Source organism: Diadema antillarum, unplaced genomic scaffold (genome assembly GCF_040938485.1).
Source record: "Diadema antillarum isolate AM-2024a unplaced genomic scaffold, OU_Dant_1.0 scf00000040, whole genome shotgun sequence".
NCBI lineage: Eukaryota > Metazoa > Echinodermata > Echinoidea > Diadematoida > Diadematidae > Diadema > Diadema antillarum.
This window is the reverse complement of record NW_027270929.1, coordinates 1,592,376-1,607,626: the sequence shown is the minus strand read 5'-3', so window position 1 is coordinate 1,607,626 and position 15,251 is coordinate 1,592,376. Positions and strand designations below refer to the sequence as shown.

General features: G+C 40.2%; 1 protein-coding gene across 1 annotated transcript; it reads right to left on the bottom strand.

Moving 5' to 3' along the window:
• Window positions 1-8,968: 8,968 nt before the first annotated feature.
• On the bottom strand, window positions 8,969-15,251 carry LOC139711986 (complement component 1 Q subcomponent-binding protein, mitochondrial-like). The gene is made up of 5 exons (XM_071623833.1): window positions 14,951-15,251; window positions 13,409-13,550; window positions 12,082-12,169; window positions 10,310-10,534; window positions 8,969-9,459 (listed from the first exon to the last, which is right to left on the bottom strand). Exons 1-5 carry the CDS (start codon window positions 15,249-15,251, stop codon window positions 9,313-9,315), a joined length of 903 nt encoding a protein of 300 aa, XP_071479934.1. The 3' UTR covers window positions 8,969-9,312.

The following is a 15,251-nucleotide window of genomic DNA, read 5'->3' as shown; positions in this document are numbered from 1 at the left end:
AGGCGGCTAAAATAAACGCACTGATATGCGCAAACTTTTGACCAATTAGCGTTCTCATCTAAGACCTGCGGGGATATGAAAGTTCACTTACCCTGGAGCAAACATTCAACGAGGAGTAAAAGATGCGCGCGCCCCTTTGTTTCGTCATCAATGCGCTTTGGTGACATTCATGACTAGGCAGTCTCATGAATCCGAAGGTGTATGGTAGGCAGAGTATTAGTATATAGCAATACGTGAAAAAAGAAGTGAGAAAAATCGCATCCTCTTGAATCTAGAACTTCTAAAGAGCATGGTAAAATAGCATGTGTGTGGAGAACCACACATACACACACACACACACACACACACACACCTTCAAACAGACGTAAAATGAGCATACATCTCTCTTTACGAATGTTCATTTCTCTGAACCGTTGAAAAATGAAAATGACACATTACATGTTGTCATGATGATAACAAAATATGTCATCTTCAGGCGCACTTCCAAAGAGAATGAAAGCCTCTTGACGTATAGATGAGCCATAGGCTGAATTTACAAGAATAAGAACAGTAGCTGTGGTTGAGAAGTATGAATTTGTCTTTGATGTGCGTCTCATTTGTAGACTAAACACTATTGGAGAGACTCTATTTGGATTCACGTAATACGCACATTTGCTCTATGCATGGTGAAAACATTGTCTTACCCTACGCGCGGAGTTTGAGCATGGATCTCAACACTGAAGTGAAACAAGTTTCTTAACCCTAATCCCACCGGGTTTTTTGAGGGACTTGAAACCACGGGGGGGGGGGGGGGGGGGGGGGCTTTTTGCCCCCCCCCCCCCCCCCCCCCCCCCTTCAGATCTCGGTCGTGGATCGCGCGATCCTCGCGAAAATTTGCACTACGGTAGAGGCCAATGTAATCTACAAGACTGTGTAGTTAGATTTTTCAAACTTTAACTTATGTATTTTATGTTAATTGATTTATGCTAAGTTATGCAAAAATATTTTTTTTGCCTTTAAATAAAAAAATAAAGCTCCAAGACTTCTAATTTTTGGTGAACATTATTTTATTTTCAATATCCTCAACAATAATATTGAAGTAAAAATTCGGCTTCATGATTATTTCTTGTGCATTTCATTGTTTATTGAATTTCTTATGTATTTCTTTGTTTTTTTACTTTTTGTTTTTGTTGGGTTTTTTGTCTAAATTTGTCGCAGAAACTTTTTAAAGCATAATCAGGCTAAAATAAATCATTATCAGCCTTGAAAGTAAAAATATTTATTTTTATATGAATGAATTGCAAAAACACAATTTACGTTGGATTTGTACACAAAATCAATTTTTGGGTCGAGGAATTTTTTTCAAAGGGGCGTGGCTTCAAAACAGTATGCCCGGGAGCGACAAATTTGGTCTCAAAAGTTGCGCGACACTTGAAAGAAAAAAGTCATATAATGTCGCGGCGAGAGCATCACGCGTTGCGGCATAATCACGCGAAACGTCGAGGGGGGGGGGCAAAATGCCCCCCCCCCCCGCGGAAATAGGGTTAACATAGATGCGAAACACGCGCGAAACACATTGACTCCCTGGTGTATATCATATTTTTACTTTCATGATTGTTTGTTTTTAGGGGTGGTGGTGTGTTTTGTTTATTGCTTATATAGCAAGTGTCTTTGCGGCAAACACATTTACAGAAGCGATACTTTTCATGTCATCTTTATCATCTTGTAGGTCCATTACCCAAACCACGTGTTTACACTGACTGAGCAAGAAGCGCGGGTTGGGTGCTTCCGTCTCCAGTATAGCACCAGGAACGATTCCTACTACCGAGGAGACTCCTCCAGCCCGGAAGTTCGGGGGTGGAAAGCGGGTGCATTCACGGTGGTGAACATGCAGCGCTACCACGCCATCAAGGGTCCTGAAAGAGGAGAGTGGGTAAGCATACCCCCCCCCCCAACACAAACAAACAAAAAACAAACAAACCCAAAACCAAACCAAAATAAAACAGACAAACAACAAACGTTTAAAATTTCATTTTGATATATCGCAAAGCCAGCTTGTTATTCCCCGCTACTTCAAAGTTTATTACTAATTTTGTCCAGCAGGGTAGTGATTTTTGGGTGTCTGCATAATAATTTTACCTCATATACATAATAAATGTGTATTTCGATGAAGATGTATATTTGACTACAGAAAAAGTTTACTTTCGCTGCGTCAATATACTGCATCTCCGTCAATGCCCATCGTCGGAGTATTACGTATATGCGGTTGAAACCATTATGTCGTGAGAACGGAGCTACCCCGCGAATGAATAAAAATACGGAATAGACCAGACTGAAATTACCCTTCCATTCTAAGGTTTGATGAAGGAATCTTAAAGAAAAAATATAATTGCAAACACTAGTTGGCAATGAGAGTGTGTGTGGTATGGTCTCCTTGAGCATTACTCGTATAAGTATGATTATTATTGTGTTCAAGGAGACAGATCGACTCCCTTAGATATACAATTCCTCGAGGTTACTACAAAGATGACATCGTAAGCATCTTCTTGTGATACGGTGCCACAGAATAATCGCTGAGATATAATGCGCTTGTTCTGGGTGTGTGTGTTAGGTTCTCAGACAATATTCCTATGAAGGCTTATTCAGAGCCGTAATCCATATACACGTCTATATCCTTGCCGCAGGCGTATCTGACCAGAAAGCCAAGACATTCCAGCGGCTCCATCAGCTGGTGTGTCGATTTCGGGCGCACGGGGCTCGTAGTCGACCAGATCCACGCTCTGACGTACGGGCGCACCCTTCCCGGCGGAACGATCACCTACGATATGATAAGTCCCGACCGCCGTGATCGGTCGGCGGCAAAAGGGTCAGAACTGACTTCACCAATAAGCAGGAAAAGTAAATAACGATTTGACAATATCGACCCCTGATCTAAAACTTCAAAATTCATTGGCAATTCGTTAATTCATATATGTTTGAGGACTCCCTTACCACTTTGGTGATTGTCTTTTTTTTTATTCTCTCGTTTAGTCATTCGAATGTAGCCTGCAATAGTACTATATTATCCAGAACTCAATGTCGCCGCAAATGGTAAAGCAGATGACCTTGACCTTACGATCGGTCGATACCTTCATTACAGCGGGGTCATTGTGAAATTACCCCGACAGCCAATATATGTTTCATTGCTTTCTGTTCTTGAGTGTTGTGAGGAAAAATTCATTCTGAAGCTAAATTCCTTTGTATTGATACCAGTGGCGTATCTAGGGGGGGGGGCAAGGGGGGCATGTGCCCCGGGCGCCACTCCTTGGGGGCGCAAAAAAAAAAGAAAGAAAAAAGAAAAAAGGAAGAAAAAAGGAAAAAAGAAAAAGAAAAAAAAAGAAGAAGTAGAAGAAGAAGAAGAAACAACTCACCGGAAAGGGGGGGGGGGGGGGAGAGAGGAAGAATGGTGTGGGGGGGGGGGCAGAAAACCAAATCAAAAAAAGATAAAAACAAAACATAATGATGACTCGGACAAAATGACAATGTTTATTGTGTTCACACAAGAATTCCATGTTATGTAAGCTGAAATACAACAATTTTCGGCTCGCTCGCTGCGCTCGCTCTCTAAATTTTATATAGAAGAAGAAGGTGAGAACAAAATGTGATGATGGCGCGGATAAAATGACAATGTCTATTGTGTTCACACATGTCATTTTATGTTTAGCAGGCAAAATGTTTCACGGAGCAGCGGCTGCAATTTCTTTCGTTCTGAAGCGATCGCCAATTGGATCAAAAGAAGGCGCCAACGGTTTCGAAAATACAGGGGGGGGGGGGCGCCAAAAAAAAAACAAGATAAGAACAAAACGTAATGATGACGCGGAAATATACAAATTTCGGCTCAATCGCTCGTACTAATTTAGAGTATTTCTTCAAGTCCTCAGTTTGTTGGTAAAAATCGTTATCTATATAAGGCCGTCACTATATCTTGATTAGAATTGTAAGATTTGATAAGCAAAAAATGACAAGAGTTCCATGTTTTGTAAGATGAAATACAAAAATTTTCGGCTCGCTCGCTGCGCTCGCTCGCCAAAATTTATCAAAACAAAAAGGAGATAAGAACAAAACGTAAAGATGACGCGGAAATATACAAATTTCGGCTCACTCACTCGTACTAATTTAGAGTATTTTTTCAAGTCTTCAGTTTGTTGGTAAAAATCGTTATCTATAAGGCCGTCACTATATCTTGATTAGAATTGTAAGATTTGATAAGCAAAAAATGACAAGAGTTCCATGCTTTGTAAGCTGAATACAAAAATTTTCGGCTCTCTCGCTGCGCTCGCTCGCCAAAATTTATCAAAACAAAAAGGAGATAAGAACAAAATGTCATGATGACGCGGAAATATACAAATTTCGGCTCACTCGCGCGTACATGGGGGACATTTCATGAAGCAATTTGTCAGATATCTCGTCTGACAAACTGTTAAAAGCTACTGAAATCCTTGCTTCTGATTGGCTGAGAGCAAATTTTGTCCGACAACGTTGTCGGACAAAATGCTTCATGAAATGCCCCCCTGATTTAGAATATCTTTTAGAGTACTCAGTTTCTTGGTATAGATAAATCGTTATCTATAAGGCCGTCACTATCTTGATTAGAATTGTAAGATTTGATAAGCAAAAAATGACAAGAATTCCATGTTTTGTCAGCTGAAATACAAAAATTTTCGGCTCGCTCGCTGCGCTCGCTCACCAAAATTTATCAAAATTCATTACATTGAAATCACTTTCAAAAGACCCCTTTTAAGGGCTTGAAAAGCATATCATGTGGACTTTGCTTAAAGTCCCTACCGGGATCGGGTTGGGGTTGAACACTAGTCTTTTTCAGAAATTAGGGACGCAATTTTCGCGCTTGCCCCGGGCGCCGTTTTCCCTAGATACGCCACTGATTGATACGTTTAGTTCACCTGTCAATATTTTTCCCGTCTTTTCACAAAATTTAGATCGCCTCATCTTTGTGGCATACCTCGACGGCGGAGTTTCCAAACACGAGAGGGCACAAACACAGCTGTTCTTCCAAGACTGTGTCAGTAACCCCAACGGATTCCCCTTTGACCTTCTCATCACTCTCAAGGTACGTGCCATGATGAGTTCGTAAGTGTAGCCAAGGCACCATTCCACGCAGCGTCACACAAGTCACTTCGCTAGTTGTTGTGAGGAGCGTTCGTTAGATGCAAGCTGACGTTAAACACTATGTTTCTCAAACAAGCCAACAAGCATTGTAACTTCCCTCCCAGAGGTGTAGAACAGTTCGCAGTCATAGCGAACTAAATTGGACTGCTCCGTTTACTTTTATGTCGAGGAAGCCTGAAGTAAAAGAATTTCTGTGATAGCACAAGTTGACTTTGATGATACTGCGTAACATCAGCAAATGTGAACACAAAAAAAAAGCAAAGTGTGTTGCACATAATAGATGTACTGTACGTCATGTACCGCTTCTTTCCTCGGAATGTACTGTAGATTTTCTGATTTGTTGCTGTCATATTTTTCCTCTACTGTGATTCCATTTTAACTGATCCCCACGAGCAAATCTGTTGGAAGAGCTGGGCTATCAACAGAGGGTCTCATGATTAATCATTTAAGTGCTATCAGAAGGAAACTACAGAACCGTGAATCTCCGAGAACGGTATAGACCCATGCCCCTCTCCTTTATTAGCCTCTGTGCTGATCCTCTTCCGTCACATCATTGATGTTACAGATCTCAATACTTTCTCCCCCCCCCCCCATCTCTCTCTCTCTGCTCTTTAGCCAGCAGTTGCGATGGCAACCACATTCATCCCTCGTACTAAGTTAAAACCCAACCTATGTAAAAGGTGCACCTGTCCCATCGAGCGCAGTCAGCGATACAGTCCTCCAACCATTCGGGTTGACCAGCCAACGAGGTCATACTGGCAAGACGAGAAAAGCATACTGGAGACGCCAACTTCCGAAATTCCCCCGAAGATTGCCGAACGCAGCTTAGAAGGAAAAGTAGACTCGTCAACGCATAAACGTTGTGAGGCATCGATGCTCAGACACGACGAGGCCGACAGGACGCGTGCGGAATCCATGTTCTTGACTTCAGTTTCCATAAGAGGCTCTGGAACCACAGGAAGGAGACCGAGTGGCGGTCGAACAGCGCACGAACATGACACGATCCAGAAATCTGCGGTGACGGACAGGCACTCGGGTCTTTCCGTCAGTCAGTCGGAACTTTCGGAATATGGCGATGTGCCAACGCCACAGCGCCAACATTCGATGTCGAGGGAAATGACGATGGCCTGGGGAGATCGATATACCGATCGGCGACTCCTGGTGAGTAGTAAAACCTTGTGTGTCTCTCTGTTTGAGTGTGTCTGACAGAAATACATCCTTTGACAAATGAAATGTATTGTCCGTTTTATGAAATGTATATTAAAAAACAAAAAAAAAAACATTGTCAACAAACGCCAAACTACTCTCCCGTCCGTTTGCCCAACCCCCTTTTCTTTATTTACTTTGTAGGTCCAAACCGAAAAGTTTGGACATCTGTAACATCACTCAGAAAGAAAAGGCCTACATTTCATCATTCACGCCATTGCTTGGCAACTCTAGCATAAGATTTGGCTATGGAAAGATTCATAAACTTACTTCCATTTCAGCACTCTAGAGCATACAAAAGTGTAATGTACTTTTTAATATAGGATCAGCGTAAAACAAAACATGCATTCTAAACTGAATGATATATGTATCACATTTGGAAAGAGAAATTCAGAGTTGCAAAATTCCTTGTGCAGCTCGAATGAGCACACAAATATACTTTTTTTGGATTTAGGATCTGCATAAAACAAAACATGCATTCTAAACTGAATGATATATGTATCACATTTGGAAAGAGAAATTCCGAGTTGCAAAATTCCTTGTGCAGCTCGAATGAGCACAGAAATGTACTTTTTTGGATTTAGGATCTGCGTAAAACAAAACATGCATTCTAAATTGAATGATACCACAATTTGGAAAGAGAAATACCATGGACTCCCGTTATAACGAAGTCCTCGGGACCCACATTTCGAAATTTCCATATAACCGAACAAATAAACAATAAAAAAGAAAAAATAGGTAGGATAATGTTGCGGCCTGAATTTTTATTTCGATGTAACCGGAATTTCGTTATAACCGTGTTCGTTATAACGGGAGTGCACTGTACAGAGTTGTAAATTTCCTTTTGTGACTCGAATGGCAAGAGCCAACTTGACGCTATTTTTTCGAGTGTTGATACGACACGTAAGTTTCTCGATCTGTCACAAAAAGAAAGTAGTCAATTCTGCACCCTTCAAAGTAAAGAATGAAACTGTGTATGTTTAGTAATTCGAGATTCCCACGTCATAATTCTTATCTTTCGTTGTGCAGGTAGCGACGGGGAGAGACAAATCAGTGCCGCACAAACATTGTGTCATTCTTTGATGGACGAAGCCTGCCCTCTTCGATCAACTCGTTGTTAGCGGACAAGTCGAACTCGATAAATTTGATTTGCGAAGGTTGCCCAGTGATGCCAGTGTGATTTGTGAGCCTTGTACAATTGATTGGGCAGCAATCTAGTGTAAAGTGTGTTGGTAGGCAGCTAGAATCTGAGCATGATTTTAAGTTACCATGACGTCATCTGCAGTTTGCACAAGGCACTGGCTGTCGCAAGTTGTACTGGATTTTCTGTACCAATCATATTTTGATCATGTTCATGTGTATGTTCTGAATTACAATCATTTATAAATACTGTATATGTAGATTTGTTTATACCTTTATAAAGGTTAAAGGATATACTGTGTACACCGACACTCGGTTGATAACAAAAGGTGGCACATAACTGTTTGACTGGAATACTGCAACTTTATTAAAAGTGATGCCAAAGACTTGGAACTCGATCTTTAATACCGAGTCAACACAGAGGCTAGTACATGTCCAATATTAATGATGAAACATACCCAACAGACAGATTCTTGTCGTATTTCGACATGATAGGTGCATATCCAGTGCAATTGGCACTCTCAAGGTCAAGTGTGTTTGAATGTTGAGCAATAGAAAACACTGCACCCACTCCTTACAAGTAAGCATATGCTAGGATTCATAAAGTTTATTAGTCCTGTTCATTTTCGTTCTGTGATTTATCAGCTAGATGTTTGTCTAGACAGAAAGAAGAGTGTGTTGTTACCAACAAGGGTAGTAAGAGCAAAAGAACAGTTTGGTGAGAATTAAAGAAAAGTTGCCTGATATCATAAATATCTGAATTTCACCAATTATCTGAATTTCACCAATTCCTCTAACAAGGCATCCTACATCAGTCTTTATAATCAGCTTATGTTGTCATACTCATCATTTGTTTTCTCACCAACAGAGACCAGAAGTTTGATTTTATAGAATCTTTACAATGAATTTGACTTCTCTATTTCAGAACATGCCATGACATGGTGTTTCTCATGAAAATCTGCATTCAGCAGATTCATGAAAATCATTTAAGAAAATCAGTAAAAGTGTCATTTTATGTTGGAAGCAAAACAGAAGCACAATGGAAATCATATCAGTCACATAACTTGTCACATGACTAATCATATGACTCAAGTCACATGACCATAGAGTCACATGACTGTTTGCTCTTGCAGACTACTAGTGATGGCTTTTGAATCATAATGACTTTCTCAAAATCTCTCCTATTTCACTAAAATTCTATGGAGCTGGAGCATTGGTATCATTGCTTGTTATTCAAAATGAAAATTTCCTTGGGGAACAGTTTCCTTTTTTTTGGGGGGGGGGGGTGATGGGATCTCTTGATTTTTCAAATGGCTCTGAATTAAACTGAATCCTGACTTTGCAACAATGTCACCTTGCTGACATAATCATAATCATTATGGATATGAACACAGAATATTTGAGTGATATGTAGCATGAACACACAGCAAATAGGTTCATGGAACTCACTCTGGTACACATGTGACTGGGAGCTGGATGTCACTGAGAGCATGTCAATGTGTAGTCTGTATAGTCATTATGGATCTGGTCAAATGCACTTCACCAGCCTTGGAAGGTACAAGGCAGTACGAGATACGGAAAATAGCCTCCAGGGAAATAGTTTCAGCTATTGTCTCACCAAATAAAGCATGTCTAATCACACTTAATCAGGCCTGGTTGAATATTTTGCTTCAAATCTCTTTTATGAACATGTTGGTACAGAGCATTATTACAATTGACACATGTTGCTATTTTCCTCAACACATGAATGATGGGGCTTAACACAAAATTAAAAAAGAAAAAAAGACTGAATCTGCTCTTTGGAACAATGTGATGATTCTATCAACGTTTGAGAAAACTATTAAGCTCCTCCAAAAAGTTGATATACTGCCGGTGCTCCACTGCGCTGGCGAGGTCAGACAGCTTCTCGGAAAACTGGTTGTCGATGCCGCGGTCGGCAAGGTAGTTCTTCAGATGGTCATACAGATCCTAGTAAACAGGAAGGATTGAAGAAAACAAACATCACAGCCTTCACTTTACTTTATTTTTTACTGTCATGAGGGAAGAGAAGAAGTTGTTTACTGAATGTCAGTACTTTCCTAATCAGCCTGAATACATTGCTGAATCATAATCAATGATTTATGCATGGGCCATCCAGACAGTTGATGAATATGAAAATTTTATCCCTAACACTCCTGTCAAGCTAAATCCTATTTTTCACTTGAAAAGAAAACAGTTTTACTTCAGACTTAAATGCATCTTCACAAGATCAAGAAGCTTGGATTTTCAACTTGCATATATATTTAAACCATTCAGTATCACAATTCTAGCAATCGCAGTACTTTAGGAAATCTGCCCCTTCAATGAAATATTGTATACGCAGAATATTTCGCAAGGTTTTCATTTTCACGCGTCAGGTGCTATTTGTGAATTTAAAGACACACAAAAATATTGACTCTGATCCCTGCAAGAATCTGACGTGCACGCATACATTTCTCCATTAAGTATTGTACTCCATGATCATGAATTAACCACTCGCGAAATCGTCGAGACATCCCGATTCGCAAAAATTTAGCCTCGTGAAATATATGGCGTCTTCAGTATTTTATCATTAATACACATCTAAAAACATACAATGACAAAAAATGTTGTAGATGTATTTCAAAAGGATGTGTACTATCCATTTGGTTCAATTTACTTCAGTGATGGAAGAAAGATAGGAAAATAACTATAGGCAAGTATAGAAAAAGAGAAGCCTTAATGAGAAAAGAATATTGTTATGTTAGGCAAGGAAAAGCAAAGGGAAGGAGAGAAAAGGAAAAGGAAGCTCCTGCCTCACCCCATTCATGACCTCTGACCCGACACGATACGCAGCTTCGGAGGCCTCTGTGGAAGCACCACCCCTGGTGAAGAGGACCTCGTCGATCAGGAACAGCTCCTCCTCCTCCTCGGGGTCGGGCTCCTGGTCTTCAAGAGCTTCGTCTCGCTGGAAGGCACAGCTTATCCTCAGGGTGTTGGTGCCTTCTTTACTGACCTCCACTGAGAAATCTGGATATGACCTCATCTGGCAGGGGCAGAAAAACAAATAATTGTACAGTTTCTTTTCTTTCAGTAGATAGTAGGTGGCTTTCAGTTGCTTCAAATTTGTTCTTATGACATCATAACGATTGCACATTGCATGTAGTCATCTTCATATTCGTTTTACAGATATTGGTGTCTGGGAAACAAATGTACAGTCAAGAAGGTTAGAGTGTTGCTGTTCCTTACATAATACATGTATTGTTTCTCAAGGGCCAGCAACAATTCTGATCTATTCAAATGAGCCACTGTAATGGACAATCATCCCTACTCATACTATGTTTAACTAGAAATGTCGCTACGGCGACTGGTGTATGCCTCCGCCATAATGCATGGTTCTCCTAATAGGTCTATAGTACAATGTCTTGACAATGTGTGATGACAGTTTCACACAATTGGCAAAATATTGAAATGACAGGTTTGCCACAAATGTGCTGAATGTTCACTTTCCTAGAACTAGGTTCAATTGGATGAATGATTAAAATGTCAGAGTGCAGGTATTTTGGGGAACTGATGATTTTTACTTGACTTTTGACCCTTTTATAAGTTTATGCATTGAGTAATTTTCAAGGTATTGAGAAAAAGTATAATTTCAGTATCAAATGGTAAAATAGTATTATCTAAACCTGGCCTTTGACCTTTGACCTCACAGTTCCAAAGAGAATCACTGTTAGGTAGAACATGCATAGATATGTAAGTTTCATGATAATACCTTGATTAACTTTTGAGATATGGAGGAAGAAGTGCAATTTAGCACTTTCACTTGACCTTTTGACCTTTGACCTTTTGGCAAGAAACTTCCCACAAAATATTTATTGGGTTATACATGCATTAAAAGAAAAAAATCCTTCAGGCATTGCATAAATATAAGGAAAGTAGTGATATTTTGAGGAGTTGACCTTGACCTTTGACCCATGACCCCCCCAACTTCCCTAGATAATCACTGCCTATCGGTACATGCATATATACTAAGTTCCATGAAGATACCTTGAACCAAGATATGGAGAAAAACATGAAATTTCAACCTTTTTTTCACAAACTAACCTGTGACCTTTGACCTTTGACCTCGTGACCCTAAAATCCAAACAAAGTATCATACCCCCAGGATATACCCTCATACCAAGTTTGATGCAAAACCATCTCAGGGTTCTTGAGATATCGACAAAAACAAAACGGGACGGACGGACGGACGGACGGACGACCCGAAAACATAATGCCTCCGGCCACTTCATTGGCGGAGGCATAAAAATAATGACTACTGATGGACTCACAATTCTCCTGGACAACTCACTACACACAATACCTGTAGTTATTCAAACTGACAGATCGCACACACACACACACACACACACACACACACAAACTTTGCAGAGTATCCCCTCAGATGAGAATCTGTTCCTATCTGGCAAAATCTCTGATAAACTATTACCCAGAAACAACATTTAGTTCCCTTGAATGAAATCATGCACTGTTCACGGATGACTCAAAGATGGACTACAGCCTTACAGCCTCTAAACCTGGATGGATTGTTACCTCTGGTGCTGCTTCTTGCTGGTCTTGTTCCGCCAGGGCTCCTCCTTCCATCTCGACTGAATGGTTGACGTTGAACTTCACAACCACTCTGCACAAGGGTGAGAAGATGGAGAACAATGCAATCAGTTCACTGTATCATTACATCATAAATAGAGGTGTGGATGTAGCTGTACATGCATCACTCAAGTCACAATGTACCCCCTTCTACCAGAACATACTAGCTCTTTAAGTGCCACATTCACATGCAAACTCAGTCAGTGGCTTGTCAACTTCACATATATTTCTCAAACATACAACCAGGCATAGCCCAATTGTTTTGAATACTGGCTTTTCACAGGAATTAATAGCCAAAGCTATGTCATAACCGTTACATCACAGCAAGCTTTGCAATTTTCTCCACAAATTTGTTCTGCATTTCTGGCAAAAACACTGATGAATAGTTACACAGCTTTGGTTTTTCAAAAGCGCTCATGCATTGTGATCTCAGAATATCGTGGCACAAAGGGGGCTTAAACTGTGGAACACAAAGAACTAAAAATAGTGACTCTCTTTAATTGACATTCTTTACCCTCATTAACCTGCTGATGAGCTGACTTCACATTACATTATAAAGGTATTGTTTTTATACAATGTTAAGCTGAAAGCAAAAGGAAATTTGACATGATCATTTTCACAGAACGTTAGGTCTGATTATGTCAATGTCACTAAGAAATTTGAAAATCCAAATTTTGCTGACATCTAGATCCTACAGCTCTTGGGCCACATGGTAATAAATAGCGATTAAAAGGAATTATTTTGGGAAGCAGCAACTAGCAAGCTACTGATAGATGTATACATTAATCTTGCAATTTGTTATTAGATTCGTTTTTCTAGCTGACACAGATATGTGTAGTTTATGTACATGTATAAGCTGAAGTATGTTGGCTAGGATAGAGGATTTTTTTTTTCTGGATGATGAAATACAGCTTTATCTATCAAGTATATATCTGTGCTACTGATTCACAAAACTTTTCAAAAGGACTAGAGACACATAATTAACAAAACTTGCAATGAATTACCATCCACACAAGGAGTTGTTTGCTCCTAAATTACATGACAGGTACTGCAGTTTTGACCATTTGAAGACAATGATACACAACTGTTTCATTGGTTACCTCAAACAGTCTTTGCATACAAAATTGTATCACAAACCAACCATCATTTCTCTATCTGTAACAGTATGCCAATCTCACAGGCATTTTCTATCGAAGAGATCAACAAGGAAAAGACCGAGATTTGTCCAAAACACATTCTTTCAGAAGATACAGTTGTACATGTCTCAATGTACCTTTCACCATTGAGCTGCCTGGCAAGAGTGATGTCTGCCCCATCTATGCTGACATCAAAGTCGGGAACCTTGGGCACATCTGTCAGACTGCCTTGCTCTACATTAATCTCCTCTTGCAGAAATTTTACCAGCTCACCATCAGCTAAAAAAACACAGAAAACAAAATAGGCATTATATATATATATATATATATATATATATACATACATGTACATATATATCGTCGCAGGGCTGCCAACTTTGGGTGAGTGTTTGGCGTGAGACACTGCGAGGGAGCGGAGCGACCTCCTGGCTAGCGCCTGGCGGCCTGCTGTGCGGCTGTACGTACGTACTACGTACACAGTGTATGTAAAGCGATGTAAAAGCACACGTCATATGTCATAGCCATACACATGTACTGTAATTTGCCAAAAGTACAAGCTACGCTCAGGTGGTATAGGTAGAAACCAATCGTAATCCAATAGCTCGTCTTTGCGCGCGAACCGAAAACGATTATTATTGGTTAAGCTTTACACCCGCGCAGGAAAATCTCGAAATTTTGGGCTTGGGCATATCGATATTCAGAATATCAGAGAATTTTGAGATGTTTATTTTGTAGTCATGTACATTCCATTTTGGGGGTTTAGCGTGAGATTTCGTTTATCAGAGTGAGACAGTCAAAATTGGTTGAATTGCGTGAGTCTCACGCTCAATGCGTGAGAGTTGGCAGCCCTGTCGTCGCTGGGGCGACAAGACCTCGTATCTACAAAATGTCAAATGTTCAGGAGAGCAAAAAAAAAAAAAAAATGGCAGCTAAAGCAATCGTTAACAGCCCGTTAACGATCGCCCCATCACTGTACAGGCATGCTAACCTGGAAATATTGAACTGCACATTACTTGAATATGAAACCATTCTGAAGCAAATCATTTTCACACAACAATAGATATATAAATAATAATGTACTCTTAAATGAATCCCACAAGGATTGGAACAATCATCCCCCAGCATTTCCACTGATTCCCACTGTACTGATCAGGTTACAGGTACTAGCCATCACCTTTAATCCTAGCTAAATTCTGATAACTCTACATCACTGTCCACTCGCAAAAAAGAAAGAAAGAAAGGAAAAAGACAAGACAAGACAAATCAAACCAAATGAAGATCTCCCATCTGCATCTGATGTCAGATTTGGATATAATTTGGCATCTTCCTTGACGACTTTTCATATTTAAATTTCAATAGTTATACTGCACGCCAGGGCATGGGGCTCACTAGACATTACTGAAAATAATATAGAATTCTAAGATCAATATTCTAATAATATTTTCAACAAAGGTCAAAAACCTAGACCCTGTCCCTAACATCGCCTGGTCTACAACTTAATTCAATTTACACCACTGCAACCCAGGCACAATAGCATATTAAATGGCCATTTTGTATGTCCGCATCCTTGGGCGATCGATTACTCAGCAATCCTATTATTACTCTTTAAACTTGGCTATGGTTAGACTTTCTGACAAGAAGAAGTAACTATTAAATTTGGCCTTGGAAAGAGCAAACACCTTTTGTGTGAAGACTCGCCCGGCTTCCGCAACCACATGAACACGTTTTACTCGGCCAGTGGACCGTCGTCGTGCCGACTCCGTTCGCCTGCGGACCTGGCGTGCCATCACCTAGATTGCCCGTGGAGTTTCGCCGGCTACTTGAGAGGTTCCACATGGAGCGTGCGAATGTACGAGACGCGTGTTGTTCACGCAACAGAAATTTCTTTGATGAATTCAGTACACTAAATTGTCTTCCTTGCGTCAAAGCACGGCTTGTTATATTCGCTAACAATCTCGATGAAGTTGAAGAAAACGCCAT

What these genes read in the sequence shown, in the direction of transcription:
- LOC139711986 (XM_071623833.1), bottom strand. Translation starts at nt 15,251, where the DNA reads ATGGCGTTTTCTTCAACTTCATCGAGATTGTTAGCGAATATAACAAGC. An exon ending in AGGCAGCTCAATGGTGAAAG is followed by an intron (nt 12,170 to 13,408) that starts GTACATTGAGAC and finishes ACCCTTGTGCAG; the next exon opens with AGTGGTTGTGAAGTTCAACG. An exon ending in GGTCAGAGGTCATGAATGGG is followed by an intron (nt 9,460 to 10,309) that starts GTGAGGCAGGAG and finishes CCTGTTTACTAG; the next exon opens with GATCTGTATGACCATCTGAA.